General features: G+C 38.0%; 1 protein-coding gene across 3 annotated transcripts in view; it reads right to left on the bottom strand.

Moving 5' to 3' along the window:
- Positions 1-2,332: 2,332 nt before the first annotated feature.
- LOC127657735 (platelet endothelial aggregation receptor 1-like) overlaps positions 2,333-17,359 on the bottom strand; it is a 67,436-nt gene continuing 52,409 nt past the window's right edge. Inside the window, exons 9-24 of one of the 3 annotated variants that reach the window (XM_052146607.1) lie at positions 17,144-17,280; positions 16,336-16,548; positions 15,902-16,076; positions 15,552-15,672; positions 12,653-12,816; positions 12,140-12,242; positions 11,482-11,628; positions 11,011-11,142; positions 9,910-10,038; positions 9,513-9,638; positions 8,749-8,973; positions 4,712-4,821; positions 4,308-4,434; positions 4,155-4,217; positions 3,849-4,049; positions 2,341-3,105 (exon numbers count right to left, since the gene is read on the bottom strand). In XM_052146607.1, coding sequence (XP_052002567.1) covers positions 2,963-3,105; positions 3,849-4,049; positions 4,155-4,217; positions 4,308-4,434; positions 4,712-4,821; positions 8,749-8,973; positions 9,513-9,638; positions 9,910-10,038; positions 11,011-11,142; positions 11,482-11,628; positions 12,140-12,242; positions 12,653-12,816; positions 15,552-15,672; positions 15,902-16,076; positions 16,336-16,548; positions 17,144-17,280 — 2,316 coding nt within the window. In that variant the 3' untranslated portion in view covers positions 2,341-2,962. Of the gene's footprint in view, positions 3,106-3,848; positions 4,218-4,307; positions 4,435-4,711; positions 4,822-8,748; positions 8,974-9,512; positions 9,639-9,909; positions 10,039-11,010; positions 11,143-11,481; positions 11,629-12,139; positions 12,243-12,652; positions 12,817-15,551; positions 15,673-15,901; positions 16,077-16,335; positions 16,549-17,143; positions 17,281-17,359 lie in introns of all 3 variants that reach the window. The other 2 variants (XM_052146608.1, XM_052146606.1) reach the window with 2 other exon arrangements.

The following is a 17,359-nucleotide window of genomic DNA, read 5'->3' as shown; positions in this document are numbered from 1 at the left end:
TTTCACCTGTAATACAAGTGAATGGTCATCAGAACTTTGCAGCTCCAAAAATCCAAGTAGTCTACAGTAATCCAAAGTCATTCATAAGACATTTCATATCTTCTGAAGCAATATAATAGGTGTGGGTGAGAAACAGAACATATTTAAGTTCTTTTTACACTAAGTCTCCATGCCAACTTTCACTTTTAGATGTGAAAGTTTCTCACCTACACCTGTCATATCGCTTCTAAATAAATGGATTTACCCACTGGAGACAAATGGATTACATTTATGTTGCCTTTATGTGCTTTTTTGAGCTTCACATTTCTGGCCACCATTCACTTATCTTGAATGGACCAACAGAGCGGAGATATTTTTCTAAAAATCTTTGTGTTCAGCAGAAGAAAGGAAATCATACACCAGTGTAAATGATGAGACAAATTTTTTGGGGGAAGTATTCCTTAAAGGACAGGATGAAACAAGTAAAGTGTACGTAATCCTTGCAAAGCTATTTTTTAAATGCCAAAAAGCCCATAGAAATAACATGCAATGATCATAAAACTGCATCCCAACAAAAATGCGCTGTCGATATACGTCCTAAAGACAATGTACATGATGCTTTTGTTGCGGAAATGTGTTTTTAATGCAAATAGCTGAGTCTTGAGGCATTTAAATGAGGCTGAAGAATTGTGTTCTGATTGTTAATGGGAATTTGTTTTACCAAAGGGAAGCATAGATGATGTTTCAATGAGAAGCCTGACTAGCGTGTTTTTGTTTGATAAAGGATTAAAGGGGTCATGAGATCCCTTTTTTTTAAATTAATTTTTAATATGTTCATCGAGATTCACTTATATTATGAAAGTTTTTGGGGTTTTTTGGCACAAAAACAGTCACCCCTCATTCTGACCCTCTGTCAGAAATGCTTGGTTTTGGTGCTGTTTCTCCTTTAAGACTTGACAGTAAATGCTGACTGTTCTGATTGGCTCTCAGCTCTTGACTGACCTGCTCTCTTCTTGCCAGCTCACTGGTCATCACTACTGGATGGGCTACTGAAGAGAGAAGGTAAAGTAGGTGTTGATGTGTTGTTGTGGAGGAGGCCAGATGCAAATGTTAAGCACAGTGTGATATCACAATGTGGAGGAAGTAAAAAATAAGTTGTTTTGGCAGCTTGGTTTCAACAAATGCTCTTTTTCCAGTGAGGAGGACGTTTTGTGTTCTGAAATGTACAGTATGCTTTTATGGTGCAATGACCTCTTGTATATCTAAAGACCAAGGAAAATTTGATCCCTTTAAATATACACTCACCTAAAGGATTATTAGGAACACCATACTAATACTGTGTTTGACCCCCTTTCGCCTTCAGAACTGCCTTAATTCTACGTGGCATTGATTCAACAAGGTGCTGAAAGCATTCTTTAGAAATGTTGGCCCATATTGATAGGATAGCATCTTGCAGTTGATGGAGATTTGTGGGATGCACATCCAGGGCACGAAGCTCCCGTTCCACCACATCCCAAAGATGCTCTATTGGGTTGAGATCTGGTGACTGTGGGGGCCATTTTAGTACAGTGAACTCATTGTCATGTTCAAGAAACCAATTTGAAATGATTCGAGCTGTGTGACATGGTGCATTATCCTGCTGGAAGTAGCCATCAGAGGATGGGTACATGGTGGCCATAAAGGGATGGACATGGTCAGAAACAATGCTCAGGTAGGCCGTGGCATTTAAACGATGCCCAATTGGCACTAAGGGGCCTAAAGTGTGCCAAGAAAACATCCCCCACCACCACCAGCCTGCACAGTGGTAACAAGGCATGATGGATCCATGTTCTCATTCTGACTCTACCATCTGAATGTCTCAACAGAAATCGAGACTCATCAGACCAGGCAACATTTTTCCAGTCTTCAACTGTCCAATTTTGGTGAGCTCTTGCAAATTGTAGCCTCTTTTTCCTATTTGTAGTGGAGATGAGTGGTACCCGGTGGGGTCTTCTGCTGTTGTAGCCCATCCGCCTCAAGGTTGTGCGTGTTGTGGCTTCACAAATGCTTTGCTGCATACCTCGGTTGTAACGAGTGGTTATTTCAGGCAAAGTTGCTCTTCTATCAGCTTGAATCAGTCGGCCCATTCTCCTCTGACCTCTAGCATCAACAAGGCATTTTCTCCCACAGGACTGCCGCATACTGCATGTTTTTACCTTTTCACACCATTCTTTGTAAACCCTAGAAATGGTTGTGCGTGAAAATCCCAGTAACTGAGCAGATTGTGAAATACTCAGACCGGCCCGTCTGGTACCAACAACCATGCCACGCTCAAAATGGCTTAAATCACCTTTCTTTCCCATTCTGACATTCATTTTGGAGTTCAGGAGATTGTCTTGACCAGGACCACACCCCTAAATGCATTGAAGCAACTGCCATGTGATTGGTTGATTAGATAATTGCATTAATGAGAAATTGAACAGGTGTTCCTAATAATCCTTTAGGTGAGTGTAGTTGGGCTGTTCTCTTCTGCACAAGCCAGTGTTTTAGTGCATTCATCACAGACAAAAAATAAGTCATTTGTGTAAAAGTTGTGCATGAAAACTTTGATTTTATTTACATTATTTACATTTATTTTTTGCATTCAACTTACATTTAAAGAAAACTCTTTGCTCTATCTTACAAACTTATCGGAATCTTGTTCTGCAGCTGTTAAAAATTACATAGTCATTTTAACCCTGATTACTTAAAAAACATGAATAGCATTTAATACGTTAAGACATGTAACATTTAAAATAAATGCCTTCAAAGGCATTTTGCTTTATGAACAATAAATGTTTTTTAGTGTTGTCCACTGGATGGCAGTGTTTTTGCAGCTACAGTGACAGTCACTAGTCTTTGCTTCCATCCAATCTGTGATGAGCGACAACTGATAATACAGTTCATAAAGCAGGCATCATTCTGACTCTGTATTGGCAGTGATTTAAGAGAAGAACCATAGTCTTTAAATGTGGAGTCTCCGTAGCAATGGGGAGGGTGGTCTCCGCACCGGGGGCAGGTCATAATGCCCTGGGATGTGGCTGTTGATTGGCATATCATAGTGATTCTGATGCTCCTGTTCCAGAACGTTGCCAAGGGGACAGTGTTCTGAAATAAAGTAAACAAAAATATTTTAAACACAACCAGATATGATACAGAAAACACAACCTGTGGTATTCTCACCCAAACGTGTTTCATGAGATATAATCTGTGTTTATGGCAATGCCAGAGAGCATTAAAACTTTTAAACATGGCAAAAATGGAAGTTCATCCATTATCTTGCAGTATTTAAAGTGCCATTGCAGGGATCCTTGCAGGTATAGTGTTGTTCCAAACCTGTATGTCTTTCATTCTTCTGTGGACAACACAATAGAGTTATCTATCAGAATGTCCAAGCTGCTCTGTTCCACACACTGAAAGTTAATGGAGACCATGGACAGCCATGGTCACCATTCGCTTCATTGTATGGTGAAAAAAAAAAACAAGCTTGAACATAATGTTTAAAACATAATGCAAATAACTATTTTTGTGTTCCACTAAAGAAAGAAATTCATACAGGTTTGGAATGAAATGAGCAAATTATTTTTAGGCAAACTAGTTGTATTCATTTAATCAACCTTGTATATTATTAGATTAAAACCTCCACATTTATTGATAAGGAAAGATAGAAAAGCCAAAAAAGGGGCGTTCAGACCAACCTCATTATTGCGCTAAAAAAAGGTAGATGAAGTGGAGTGAACAGATGTCTCAAGACATGACATGTAGCACATTTACACAGAAAAACAATACAAAAAAAACGATGTAGACGGATGACAAAAAAATGTGTTTGTGTGAATGGCTTCTATGGCTACCTCTGCATAAAATAGTAGGGGGGTTCATCACAGGTGGGCTGATTTCAGTGTAGGATCTCTCACAAGGCAACGCAGACTTCATTTCCATGTAGCTGCTCTCTGGAGGACATGGTGGCGGGCCAGGCAGATCTTTGATTGTGGCATATGGGTTCTCACTGTTCAGAGAAGTGCTGCTAACTGCCACACAGGAATCCTTCAACTCTGCAACCACAACAATGACTGTTAGGCAATGTTTTACAATGAAAGAATGGCAACATATTGTAAACCATGTGTAAGCAGGACAAATGAAATCTAAGGCACTTTCACCATTGTTGTAGTGTTTTCCAAGAGTAGCACTATAGCTGTAACTTCGATCAATCCCAAAAGCTCCTGTAAACCAATAAAGACCAAATCCAATTTCTGCAGCCATAACTTAGAAGTTAAGTTTTATAACTGAAATAGTTTCAAAGGATCCATTACCTGGATCTTTAGGGGATTCCTCGTGTTTCCAGCCATGAGGAAGAGTAGCATTGGTGTCGCCCCCAAACAGACCCCTCCTCTCTCTCTCCATGTTCTTCAGACTGCAGAAGAGCTGGTTATTGGTGTTCTGTCAAAGCATGAGAGATGAAAATTCAGCTTAGTAACATCCTGTATCAGTGCTATTCTGTAATTCTAATCCAAAGTTTATTACTTAGCACTTTCCATGCACAATGGTAATTTGAATTGCTTGACATAAGCAAAAGAATACAAAAAAGCTTAAGAGCCGAAATTAAGAAAATCAATAAATATCAATATAATCAATATAATATAAGAGGCATAACAGCAATTGGCTGAAATGAATAATATTAATATTTTTATTTAAAAGCTATGATAGTAGTACTGACCTTGATGGCACGGTCCTGGTTGTTGGGTAGGTGTGGCAGAGGAGGTCTGTTCTGTGAGAGTGTGTGGTAACTCGGGTTTGAGTAATAATGATGGTAGCTGTGCAGTACATCTAGAAGATGAAAAAAGACTGTCACTACACCACCACGGGACTTAGAACGCTACTTTTTAATGTGTTACATCCAACGCTGTTCATCATTTACTCACCCTCAGTTTGTTCCAAACCCGTATGGCTTTCTTTCTTACATTGAACACAAAAGATGTTAGCCAGAATGACAACCTCAGTCACTATTCACTTCCATTGTATGGAACAACATGTAATAAAAGTAAATGGTGACTGAGACAAACATACTCCCTATCATCTCTTTTTGCTTTCCACAGAAGTGGATAATAAGCCGAGATGTATAATAACAAAGTACAAATACTTTGTAACTGTACTTAAGTACATTTTCATAATATTTGTACTTTCTTTACTTACTTCACTACATTTTGAGAGAAAATTGGTACTTTTACTCCGATAAATTTCTCCAGACCCTTTTGTTACTTTTGAGAATGAACATAGCAAAAAAATAACATAGCTGTATGTGTAAATTGCATGCAGATCGGTGTTAGTGATGTCTGATTCATGAAAGAATCATTTGAGTCAAATCTTTTACATTTTATTCAATTGAACCAATCAAAACGATTCAAAAAGTGGCCTGAATGAGTGGTACATTTCGCGAATTACAAAACTGAGTCAAAATCACAAGGGAAGCATGTGCTGGACAAAGTGTGCTCCGTCTTTATACACTAGGGAAGACAGGAAACTGCATGTCTCATTTTTATTTTCAGATAATAGAGTACAATGGACAAGTCTGGAAATGTGTGCATTTATGTACAGTACATTAATTAAAGTGAAAAGAAATAAAAAATTGTAACCTCTATGCTATATCTGTGGTCCATGAAATTATCACATATTTTCTAGTGCAGAAGAATAACGAGTGATTAATTGCTTAAGCTTTTAATTGGCATATATTACCTGCATATTGATTCTGTGGAATGTAATTTTATAAAATACATTCATATTTATTGACTTAGGTGTAGAAAGAATGTGGGTGCCATAATAATTTTATTCTATGACATTTATATATTTATAGAAATGTTATTAATACTATATCATGGAATAAAATGATTTTTTTTAGAAGGGCTGAATATAAATACATAAAGCCCTCTCTTTACAGTTAAACATGTGGAGGCCTTTCCAATGTGTTCTGCGTTACAAATATTACAGGATTAAAAACATCCCATTAAAAGTTAAAGCACAATGTATATAATTTGCTCACTTTGAATGCAAATCTGCTGTGTTTGTAAGACTGGAAATGCTGGAGTAAAGAAGATTTGTGAAGTATAGTAAAGATTACAGTTTACCGTAATATTGCTTTAAAAGTATAATATTGAGCATAATCTGAATTTCCACCCCCACTTTGTCACTATTAATATGGCACACACAGAGAACCTCTGAAACTTACTGACATCTACCTGAAATAACTAACTCTGGAACATAACCTGCTCCGGACCAGGTAATGTTCAGAGAGTAAGTTGCTATGGCAACCAACATACCCTGAAAGTTACCTCAGTTTTTTTAACCAAAAGTTGAGGTCATCTCCTTACTCTGAGAAAACTTTCCCTGGGTAAGTCACTTAACCTGCTTTCTGGAATACCCCCTGTTCAATGGATATGACTCAAGTTCCTCCTTCAATGTTCCAATTTTAAAGGACTTTTTTTCAATCAGATATCTCATCCATATAATTAACACAAAGCCAAAATAAACACTATTTCAGTTATGTTATGGTTTAATCTGTCCAAATCCTTCAGGGCACCTTGTACTTTCAAGGTCAGAAGTTGTAATTGTGATGTTATGTGCATTCAAGTGACTTTATTATTGTATTTTTTTTACTTTCTGAAAAAGCAGGAACCTTTTTTTTTTTAACACCAATGCAATGACGTACATTAGGTTTGTCTTATTTTATCATTCTTGCGTGGTCATATACTGTTCTGATGGACAATGTTATTTTGTTGCACAAGACTGTCACCTGGGGCTGAGCAATATGTCTTAAAAATGTATATCTCAATATTTTTCAGCCTGTTGATTATATTCAATATATTTCTCAATAATTATCTATTTGTTTTATCGGAGGAACCATCATTTCATCCAAAAATCCACTTTAGCCAAGTAGATTAAATATTTTAAAGACATTAAATAAAATTTGAATAATTAATTTTTAATTAATTTTCATTGATATATATATATATATATATATATATATATATATATATATATATATATATATATATTTTATACACAGTAGAAAACCCCTCGCTGATGTGGTAATTAATTTTTTAACTGAATCCAGAGTAATATAACACAAAACATTATGTTATAAACTTACACTCAATATTAAAAAAAAAAAAACATATAAAAATGTTTGCTAGATTTACGCTGCTAAAGGCAGATGAGCATCATCACAGTCTGTGAAAAAGGCAATGTGTATTTGACAATTTACAATGTTCTGCATTTCGTTAAATGCTGTAATCTCCTTTTCTGCTATTCTGTGCCACATTTGTAGAATTGTATAATAACTTGTAACAGTTACTAATGTTTGGGATTGCGTGAATGCCTGACCCAGCTTTACTTTGATTTCACAATGCATGTGAACTGATCTGAGAGCGCCACCATGCACACAGATCAGCGCGTCACCGGTTTGTTCTGAATCCCACACAGACCGTTTCTCTGCATTTAAATCGCAGCCTTTTGTGGATTAATAATCACATATTACCAACTTGCCATTTTGATGATATTTTGTTTAATTGTGCAGCCAAATAAAATACATTAAATCTAAACTGTAAACTACAATCACCAATTTGCTTGATTTTCGCATGTTGTTTACTTGCCCCAGATGAGTGCATTTATTCACTGACTGATCGGTCAGAGTGGTTGTTGAGTTAACTCCTCCTAATATAAACTCCAGTAAGGTGCCGGCAATCAAATAAATTGCCATGGGTTTAACCCTTTCACATGTATGATCAACCCGGTGTGATTACACTAGGCTGGGCTCAGACATGTACAATCAAACGGGTGTGATCTACATTCGTGCTGTTGATTACAAGCAAAAGATGGACTGAAACAGTTGTCATAATAAACCACCTGCTCAAATAGACTTTTCAACATCACAATATCTTTATTTTTATATGTTAAAGACTTTCACTAAATAAAAGAATAAAGCCGTTACCGTTGGAGCGCACACACTGTTTTGATTCAGCGCTGCGGCCATGTTTTCTGACGTCAAAGAATTTACAAACTAGTCAGTCCACTCTAGCCTTCTGCCATTCTGTCCATCAAAACCGCTTTTGGGGCTGGGAGAGTGGAAGTGCTAGGATTTTACAACCTTCTATGCTCCTCCTTTTGTATGCTTCTATGACGATACAAATGCAGAATCCCATCTTGCTTTGCAAAGAAAATATGATGACGCGTATAGCCAGCAAGTGCATTCGCGATCGCATCATATCTATCATAATCAATCATCATAAATATCTAAAAAACACATTATATGTTTGATAATATACATAAACAAACCTTCAGTGCACCCACTGTGATCTGTCCTCCAGTGCATCTGATGTGAAGTGTAAGAAAAGATTTATTGTAAATTCAACGCGCATTAATGAACTCACGCTGGGAGATCCGTCAGTACAGGAGAAACTCACGTGCGAAAAGGTTGATTAGCTGTTCCGTAATTTATGCGATTTACTTGTACTTTTGATACTTAAGTAAATTTAATAACAGTTACTTTAATACATTTACTTACAGTAAGTATTTTTGTCATGAGCTACTTTTACTTGAGTCAATTTTCTATGAAGTTACCTTTACTTTTACTTAACTATCACAACTGGATGCTTTATACAACAATGCATATAGATTTTGGAATAAACTGAGGGTAAGAAAATAATGACAGAGTTGTATTTTTTGGGTGAACTATCCCTTTAAGACTCCTAAGGCTAGTACCTGGCACGGCATACTCTGAACTGACAGTGTGGGTCGAGGAGAAGGACACGGCAGGCGTGTTGCTCTGCTTGTCTTTCTGTCTGTGCCGATACAACAGCAGAGCAGCCAACAAGAGCACAACCAGAATCACCAGCACCACAATGCCTGCAATAGCGCCCCACGAGTCCCTCTCCACTGGAGACACAGGCACCATCATACTCTGCTTCCGTTCTGACAAAGACACAACTTTACACATTACACACACACACATACACACCAAACTAAATTAATAACATCAACATACAAGAAGAAAATGTATGGTTTACTATGTATAAAAAGCTCATTTTACAGCTAAATTATTCACTAAATTAGATACAATAACTGCATGGATGCATCAAATTGCATATATAACAAAATATCTATGCAATAAAGGTACAGATAAAAGTAGATATAGGATTATGTGTATTTTTGAGTTAAGTAAATATGTAAGAGTATTTATAAATTGATATATAAATGCATGTGAGCATTTTAGCTGTTTATTTATTTTTATCATTAATATAATTTATTTAGTTTTGGTTTTCGTTCATCTTGCTACTTTGTCTTTAGAAATTGGGTTTGTGTTTAAAGAGCCTAACAATCTATTTCTGTTTTTGTTATTATTTCTTGAAATTGTTTTTTAAATACTATGTTATTTCCAATTAGATATAGCTAATTTACATTGCTCATAAGAAATAACAAAATTAATGCTAAAGCTTCACTAATCAGTCTCTAACCTATTTTATTACCTGGTTTGCAGTCATCATCTGGTCCAGGTACACACACACATTCTCCAGTGTGAGGGTCACAGGAATGGTTTGGGTCACATGAGCAGATCTGGGCACAGTTAGTGCCGAATGTCCCTGTTTGACACACTACAAGGACAGACATTTGGCATAATCAGAGAGTCACAATGTGATTTTTTTAAATTCAAACAGAACATCGTGGAAATTAAAAAAAACAACAACTCCAATATTCAACTTAATTATAGCAGTTAAAAGGAAAATTCTAAACTTGTAAGACTGAAAAGATGATGCCATGAGGAAGAAACCAACATACAATCTCTTGCATCTATTCTGTTGATCACAAAATAAAGCCAATAAAATCAATTTGACTCTCATAGAGTGGTCAGGGATAGGCACTCACACAGAGAGCAGTCTAGTCCAGTCCATCCAGGGGGACAGAGACATGAGCCATCCTGGTGGTAACATGTTGCATTGTTGCTACACTTACAAACACTGCTACACTGATTTCCATGACGGCCGATAGGGCAGGCTAGAAATCAGACAAAACAGTATCTTTCAGCATTGTGCACAATTTAAATATAATAAAAAATTTAATAATTTAAATAATTCTTGAAAAACATCCCCAGAATCAAGCTAAATCTGGGGACATCATAAAAACTAAACAAAAAACAACTTTATTGTCTTCTAAAAATGCCACATGATTTATTTTACAGCCATGCTTAGAGTTTATTAGATATTAGATATTATAATTATTATTATTTATTTTTCTCCCCTTTTTCTTCCCAATTTGGCATACCCAATTCCTAATGCACTCTAGGTCCTCGTGGTGGCGTAGTGACTCGCCTCAATCCGGGTTGCGGTGGACAAATCTCAGTTGCCTCTGCATCTGTGACTGTCAATCTGCGCATCTTATCATGTGGCTTGTTTAGAGCATTACAGCAGAGACGTAGCATGTGTGGAGGCTTCATGCCACTCTCCACGGCATTCTCCACAACTCACCACAAGCCCCACCGAGAGTGAGAACCACATTACAGCGACCACGATGAGGTTACCCCAACGTGACTCTACCCACCCTAGCAACCGGGCCAATTGGTCGCTTAGGAAGCCTGGCTGCATGCCCTGGATTTGAACTTGCGAATCCAGGTGTGGTAGTCAGCATCTTTACTTGCTGAGCTACCCAGGCCCCCTAGAATTATTTAATTTTTTTAAATTATTTAAATTTCAGAACAATTGATACAATTGAAATTCCAATTCCCCATTTACAGTAGAGGGGCTACTACAGGGCTACTTTTCTGTATGGGCCAGGTTTTTACCTAAATCGTGGGGACCAAGTGTCCCCACAAGGATAGTCAAACCTGAAATCACATACATTGTGGAGAGTAACGGAAGGGTAAGACAACCAAAGAATTTATTTGAACTGAATATATTATTAGTTCAGTGTAAAAAAGTCAATATAAAGTCCTCACCATGATACAAAAACAAACGTGTATGTATAACTAACCATTTTCACAAAGTGGTCCAGTATAGCCAGGCAGACAAAGACAGTCGCCTGTAATGTGATGGCAAGAAGAGGCATGAACACATGGAGGACACTGGCGGCTGCATCTTTCTCCATACAAACCAGCACTACACACTACAGAGACAAGAAACAGAGAAAATCACTATGTATTTCAGCAGCTAATGTGACACTTAACATAACAGTTGCTTGTGCAAACTTTTCAGATGGTAACTTATCATACCCGCAACGGTATTAAGACATTTTAGCACGATTTGTGGACTTTTTAGATGGTCCCTTACCCACATTAGGCAACATTTACAATGAATATCAAGGTTAAATGATCTTGAATGATTTTGCCATGATGCCATCTGACCAGCTTAAAATACGGGACAAATCGGGACTTTTCATCTTTAAAAACAGGACGATCCCATATTTTATGGGATGGGTAGTAACCCTAGCTGACCAGCTACTCACTGTGTTGACACTGATCTCCCTGGAATCCAGTTTTGCACAGACAGGTCCCAGTGTGTGCCTGACAGGTGGCGCTGTTAAGACAGGAACAGGTCTGGTTGCACTGATAACCCCATGTGCCTTCTGGACACTGCTGTGTACAGCGCACACCTGCAGACAAGAAAAGATAACAGACTGACAGATAACTGACAGATAACATATAACTTGCTGAATTGTTTTGCTTTAACATTTAGAATGTCTGCAGGACAGGAAATTTCAAAAGACTGGAATATTGAATAAGCGTTGGACATGATCAGAATGACAAACTACTATAGTACTCATCCTACTATTGCGGTATGCGATACTGTATTTATACTATGCACTATGCAGGTAGTCTGACAACAATATAGCATACTGTTTGCAATGTTTATCACTGCATACTTTATACTCTTTCTCATTCTATTGTTAAAACAGTATACTGTATATTCAGCATATTCACGTAATATTGTATAAATTATACACTGTAGAGAATATATTACGCAGTATGCTAGCATTCCATTTCAAACACAGACATTAATGTCTGAAAATGTAATAAAATAAATCAAAATAAAATCAAAGTAACAGTAATAGAGATATCCTGTCGCTTTAACTGATTGTCCTTTAAATGTTAATAAGGCCCTACCTGTCCAGCCTGGTAAACACATACACTGTCCTGTAACACTGTGACATCCTTCATCATGCAGACAGTCACATTTGTGTTGACAGTCTGGGCCAAATGTCCCGATCTGTTTAGCAGAATGGAAATATTGATTCAGGAAGATCAAGTAACTCAGACTATGACAGAGAGATTATACAGCTCTAACATAATGACTACTTTCATTTGAAAGATGGCCACGCAATATTGCCTCACCAAAAAATATCAGTTTCATCTTCTAATTTATTTATTTACTGTTATATAACACTATTCCATTCAGAGAGTTAAGTGTTATGCATTTACCATCATAACTAATGCTGATGGCATAAAATTATTTCAGCTGATTTAGGAGAAAAATATGCTGAAAAAACACAGACGTCAAATTCAATTCAACTTCAGTGACTTTTTAATTAGATTGCTGTGCATACTCTGAACTGGTTTAACGGTGAATTATTCTAAAACAAATAAATTTACATATACTACAGCAGATCTTTGACTCACAGGACAGGGCTCGTCACAGGAAGCACCTTTCCACCCTGCAGTGCACCTGCAAGAACCATCAGCAGGCTGACAGGATGCTCCATTTGCACATTGACATGTGAAGTTGCAGCCAGGACCCCATCTCCCCTCTGAACATGCAATGGAACAGTCCAGCCCTCTCCATCCTAAATGCAAACACATAAGCACAGTGTAGGAGCACTGGTATTGTTCTAACTTCTCCCACCAGACAGTCAACATTAATTAAGAAGAGACGCTACAGAGGGTAAAAACAAAATGTGAAAACTTATACTGTATATTGTATGAGATGATCTGCTGACAAAATGTAATGTGTTTTTTTCACTCCCTTTCAAATGGTAGTGATGAAGTCAGGACATTTTCAGTTAGGACAAATCTCTGAAAAAGATTAAAGGTTTTTATTGATGGTAATGACAGTGAAGTAAGCTTGATCTTTGTGGACTAGTTCTGCTTTACGTTTGCTGCTGCTGCTGCTTGACATCAATATGCTGCTGCTGTTGGCACAGAAACATGATGCTGCTTAGAGAGAGGAGACATGCTTCTGCTACTGTACCAACATCAATATAAAGCCCCCAGTAAAGCAGATCTAGGCAAGTGGCGCTGGTGAGGTGGAGGGAGAATGCTACACGTAACTGCACTGCTGTAGTCATTTCCTGTGTAAGGTGATTAGCAGCTTTAGGTATTTTGACACGCGGGAAAAAGCTTCTGATTGGGTGCCTAAGAATAAGGTACACCTGTTCGACCTATCATTCCACGCCATGTAGATTTTTCTAACTTAACTTAATTGTCATTACGTAGTTTTTCAACAGTTGTTTTTCCAAGAGTTTTTGTAACAATGTTTTGCCCTGTACTGCTTCTACTGAAGATCATTGAAGGAATGTTCAGGGTTCAATACAAGTTAAGCTGTGCCATAATGCTGCTTACCACAAACATTCATTTAGAATTGTCCCCACGGCTACGACGAGGCACATACAATAGAAATGAATGGGGCCAATTTGTTGAGGGTTTAAAAGGCAGATATTTGAAGCATATAAGGTCTAAGGGCTACGTTGGCCCGCCCGCCAGGAGTTGGGTTAGTGTTGTCGCCATATCGAGAAAATACTGTGTTCTTCACTGCAAAAACAAAACCTTTTTGTTTGTACTTCCAAAGGCAGACGAATTGACGAATCAATGGTTAAAATTTCACTATAATTTTATTTCTGCAATCCACGGTAGTGCTCGGTTAACCTGCTATGTAATGTTATTGTTTTGGTAAGGGTTTGCTATTCAGCTGTGGGCCGGCTTTTACCTAAATCTGTGTAAGTCTCAATGGTCAATCTCAAGAGACTTAATATAATTATATAATTACAAGCTGTAATGTTACAGCTGCTATCCATCGACGGCTAACTTGCTCACTAACTCTCTAATACCCCCAGTATTGTCCAACTCCAAAGGAGGCCTCTGTTCTCCGTTCATAGCTCGGGAGAAAAAAAAGTTCGGCTACACCCATTCCAGCAAAAGATCAGACTTAGATGCACTATGTGTCTTTTATTGAAGCTTTGTCTGGTTCGCAATAATCAACAGTGTACTTCTAAGAAAGCTACAAAATTCAAACTTACCACTGTGAAACGTCCTGCTCAAGTCGTGCTTGCGAAGGTGGTTTGGATCGATCAGCTTGTTCTTCAAAACTTTCATTATCGGACTCGGACTCAAACTGGTACAGCAAAACCTGACGCCATAGTTACCATAGTTTTTACAGCTGTTAAGGAAGCCTGAACCTCAGTTATGGTCCAGCTCATGTCATGCTTGCGAAGGTGGTTTGGGTCGATCAGCTTGTTCTTAAAAACTTTCATTATCGAACTCAGACTCAAACTGGAACAGCAAAAACTGACGTCATAGTTACCATGAGGTTTACAGCTGTTAAGGAACCTCAGTTATGGTAAGAGGTGTTACATTTCCAACACAGGCTCTACGCGGTTGACCAATCAGCACAGACTGGGCTTTTCGGAAAGGGGGTTTTAAAGAGACAGGACCTAAATCATAGCGTTTGAGCCAGAGAATGAAAATTGTAATTTTTTACAACTATTTTAGGGTTTCAGGGTTATGGCGTTATGTCGTTATGGCAACAAAGTTGTAAAATTTTATATAACTTTACTCAAAAAAGGTTAGTAAGCAATTTTATCACACTAAATCATGTTAACATGAATGCTGTTTACATCTTGTGGCTATACTTTTAAAACAGTGAGTATTTTAATATTATATTTTAATATTTATGCACTGGCCCATTCATCTCCGTTGTAATTGCTTTATTGTAACCCGGATTTTTGCTTTTTTGAAGAATAGGAGGGACAAGTTGATATAAATGTTGTGGTAATTAAAATGCCACAAAATGCTGTCAATTGAGCTTAACTTGCTTTTAACCCAGAATATTCCTTTAACATTTCCAAAATTCCCCACTGAATCATCATCAAGGTAATCCTCCTGTCAACTGCCCAGGTTTACACCATGTCCTAACCAGACGAGATGCTATGTGTTTCACGAGCTGTGGTAAGTTTTAATTTGTTTGGCAACACTGAACGTTAAACTGCTGCATGATGCAGCACAGTTGTAGCCAACTACAACATATTTGATGTTTAATATAAAGTTATGAGCAGTATTTTGTACCAATGAGAGTACACAGTGGGCGAGGGTACTTGCAATGTTGCAGAAATATAAACCAAGCGATTTATAAAATGTCCTCTCAATCGTTGCTTGTCATGTTCTTGGGTGGTTAGGACAAAAACTCTGATTAACATTTGATTTGACTTATAGCAGTCACTCACACACAATTTAAGATTCCTTGACTGATCTCATTAATACATGCTAATTCAGTGTCTTCTGATGCAGTGTACTCCCCAAAACTCACCTTCCTTACAGAAGCATGTTCCATCAATTGGAGAACAGGCTATTGAGTTTACACAAGTACAAGGAGATGTGCAGCCTTTCCCATAGAAACCATCCTCACAAAGCTTCTCACAGTGAACTCCCTAAACACACGCGCAAAGACACATGCATGCACAGAGACACACAAAGAAGAAGAAACATTCAAGATGACACTGATAAACCTGCACACTGTAAAACTAGGTGTTACAAGATAACAGCTAGGCTAACTAATTAAAACTCTTGCCAACTGTTGCAGTCAGAAGCTTCAGAGTAGATTTTAGTGTTGTTGAGTTTTTCAGAAGATCTTTTGTGACTATGTGTGTAAATACACACCGTGTATCCGGGGGTACAATGGCACTGGCCTTTCACTGTGTCACACTCCCCCCCGTTCACACAAAGGCAGGGCTCCACGCAACCATTACCATAGTAACCGTGGGCACAGGTTTCATTACAGTACAGCCCCGCCCACCCAGGATGACAGGTACACTCCCCCTTCAGAGGATGACAGCTGTAACATTCATGAAACAATCAGAACAAAAGAGAAAACATGAGGATATCTGAGACTAATCATTTTTGTCAGTGTTATCAATGTCATTAAACCACATATGAAATTAATAAAATTACAGAAATTTAGAGCAAATCCAGAAACTTAATTAACTTCAACTCAGGTGCATATAGCAGTTTTTTTCCCCTTGTGTCTATGGGTAGGCCTACCACTGGTTCACTTCACCACTTAGTGATCTGCAGTAATACACACTGATACACACCTGAGAGTGTTTTGTTTGTTGCAGAGGCATCGTTGTTCACAGTGCATGCCATAGGCTCCATCAGGACACATTCTGTGGTCACAACGTTGACCCTTAAAGCCTGGCTCACATAGACATCCGCCGTGGATGTTATAGCAGCGGGCCCCATTAGCACAGTCACACACGCCCTTACAATCCTCACCATACGTACCCACTGGACACTCCTTATTACACCTGGACCGGAGAGATGCACAAACACTCAGTGATGCAAGCATTCAACCACAATGCTCAAATATCATTCATAAGTTTAAGAAATAAATGTCATTTTTGCATCTAAAGGCTAGACTAGATATATTCAGTACATCTGCTTCATATACAAGTCACAAGGAGAACTTCTAAGAGCGCAACCATCCATATGACCATGGAACTTGGTTGACTAGATTGACTTGGTTGAACTTGGTTGATTATGTGGTTAGTATGGTTAGCATTTTATTATTTGCATTAAACATTGTTTCATCCGTATTGCTGCCCAATACCCTATAAAAATAGACCTGAACCACTGTTATAATCATTAAGGGGTCATTTAGACACTTTTATCCAAAGCAACTTGCAATACTTTAATGACAGTGTGCATTCCCCTTTAAGTGACCTGGTTAAGTGTCTTGCTCAAGCACAGGATTGTGATGGCTTGTGATTCGTTCCTTATGGGTTTATCAGCCCTGAGTTTTAGCCGTTACATCAGAGCTATATTAAGACAATTCTGACCTGCTCATTGCCTGTACTGTATTGACAAATGGTCCTAGTTTAATATGAGAGAATATATACAGACCTTTCACCTGTGTAGCCTGCAGCACATTGACATTGGCCAGTCTCTGGATAACAGTAGCCTCCGCTATGGCACAAACACTCCTTAGCACAGTTGATATCAAACCGACCCTGTGGGCATCGTTCAGTGCACACTGTACCCTGTCAGAAAGAGAGAGAAAAACATAATAAACTCATTACCATATTCTCACCATAAAATGTACAGACTACAATTTTGTTT

This window comes from Xyrauchen texanus, chromosome 17 (assembly GCF_025860055.1).
Source record: "Xyrauchen texanus isolate HMW12.3.18 chromosome 17, RBS_HiC_50CHRs, whole genome shotgun sequence".
NCBI classification, from domain to species: Eukaryota; Metazoa; Chordata; class Actinopteri; order Cypriniformes; family Catostomidae; genus Xyrauchen; species Xyrauchen texanus.
This window is presented reverse-complemented; position numbering and strand designations above follow the sequence as displayed.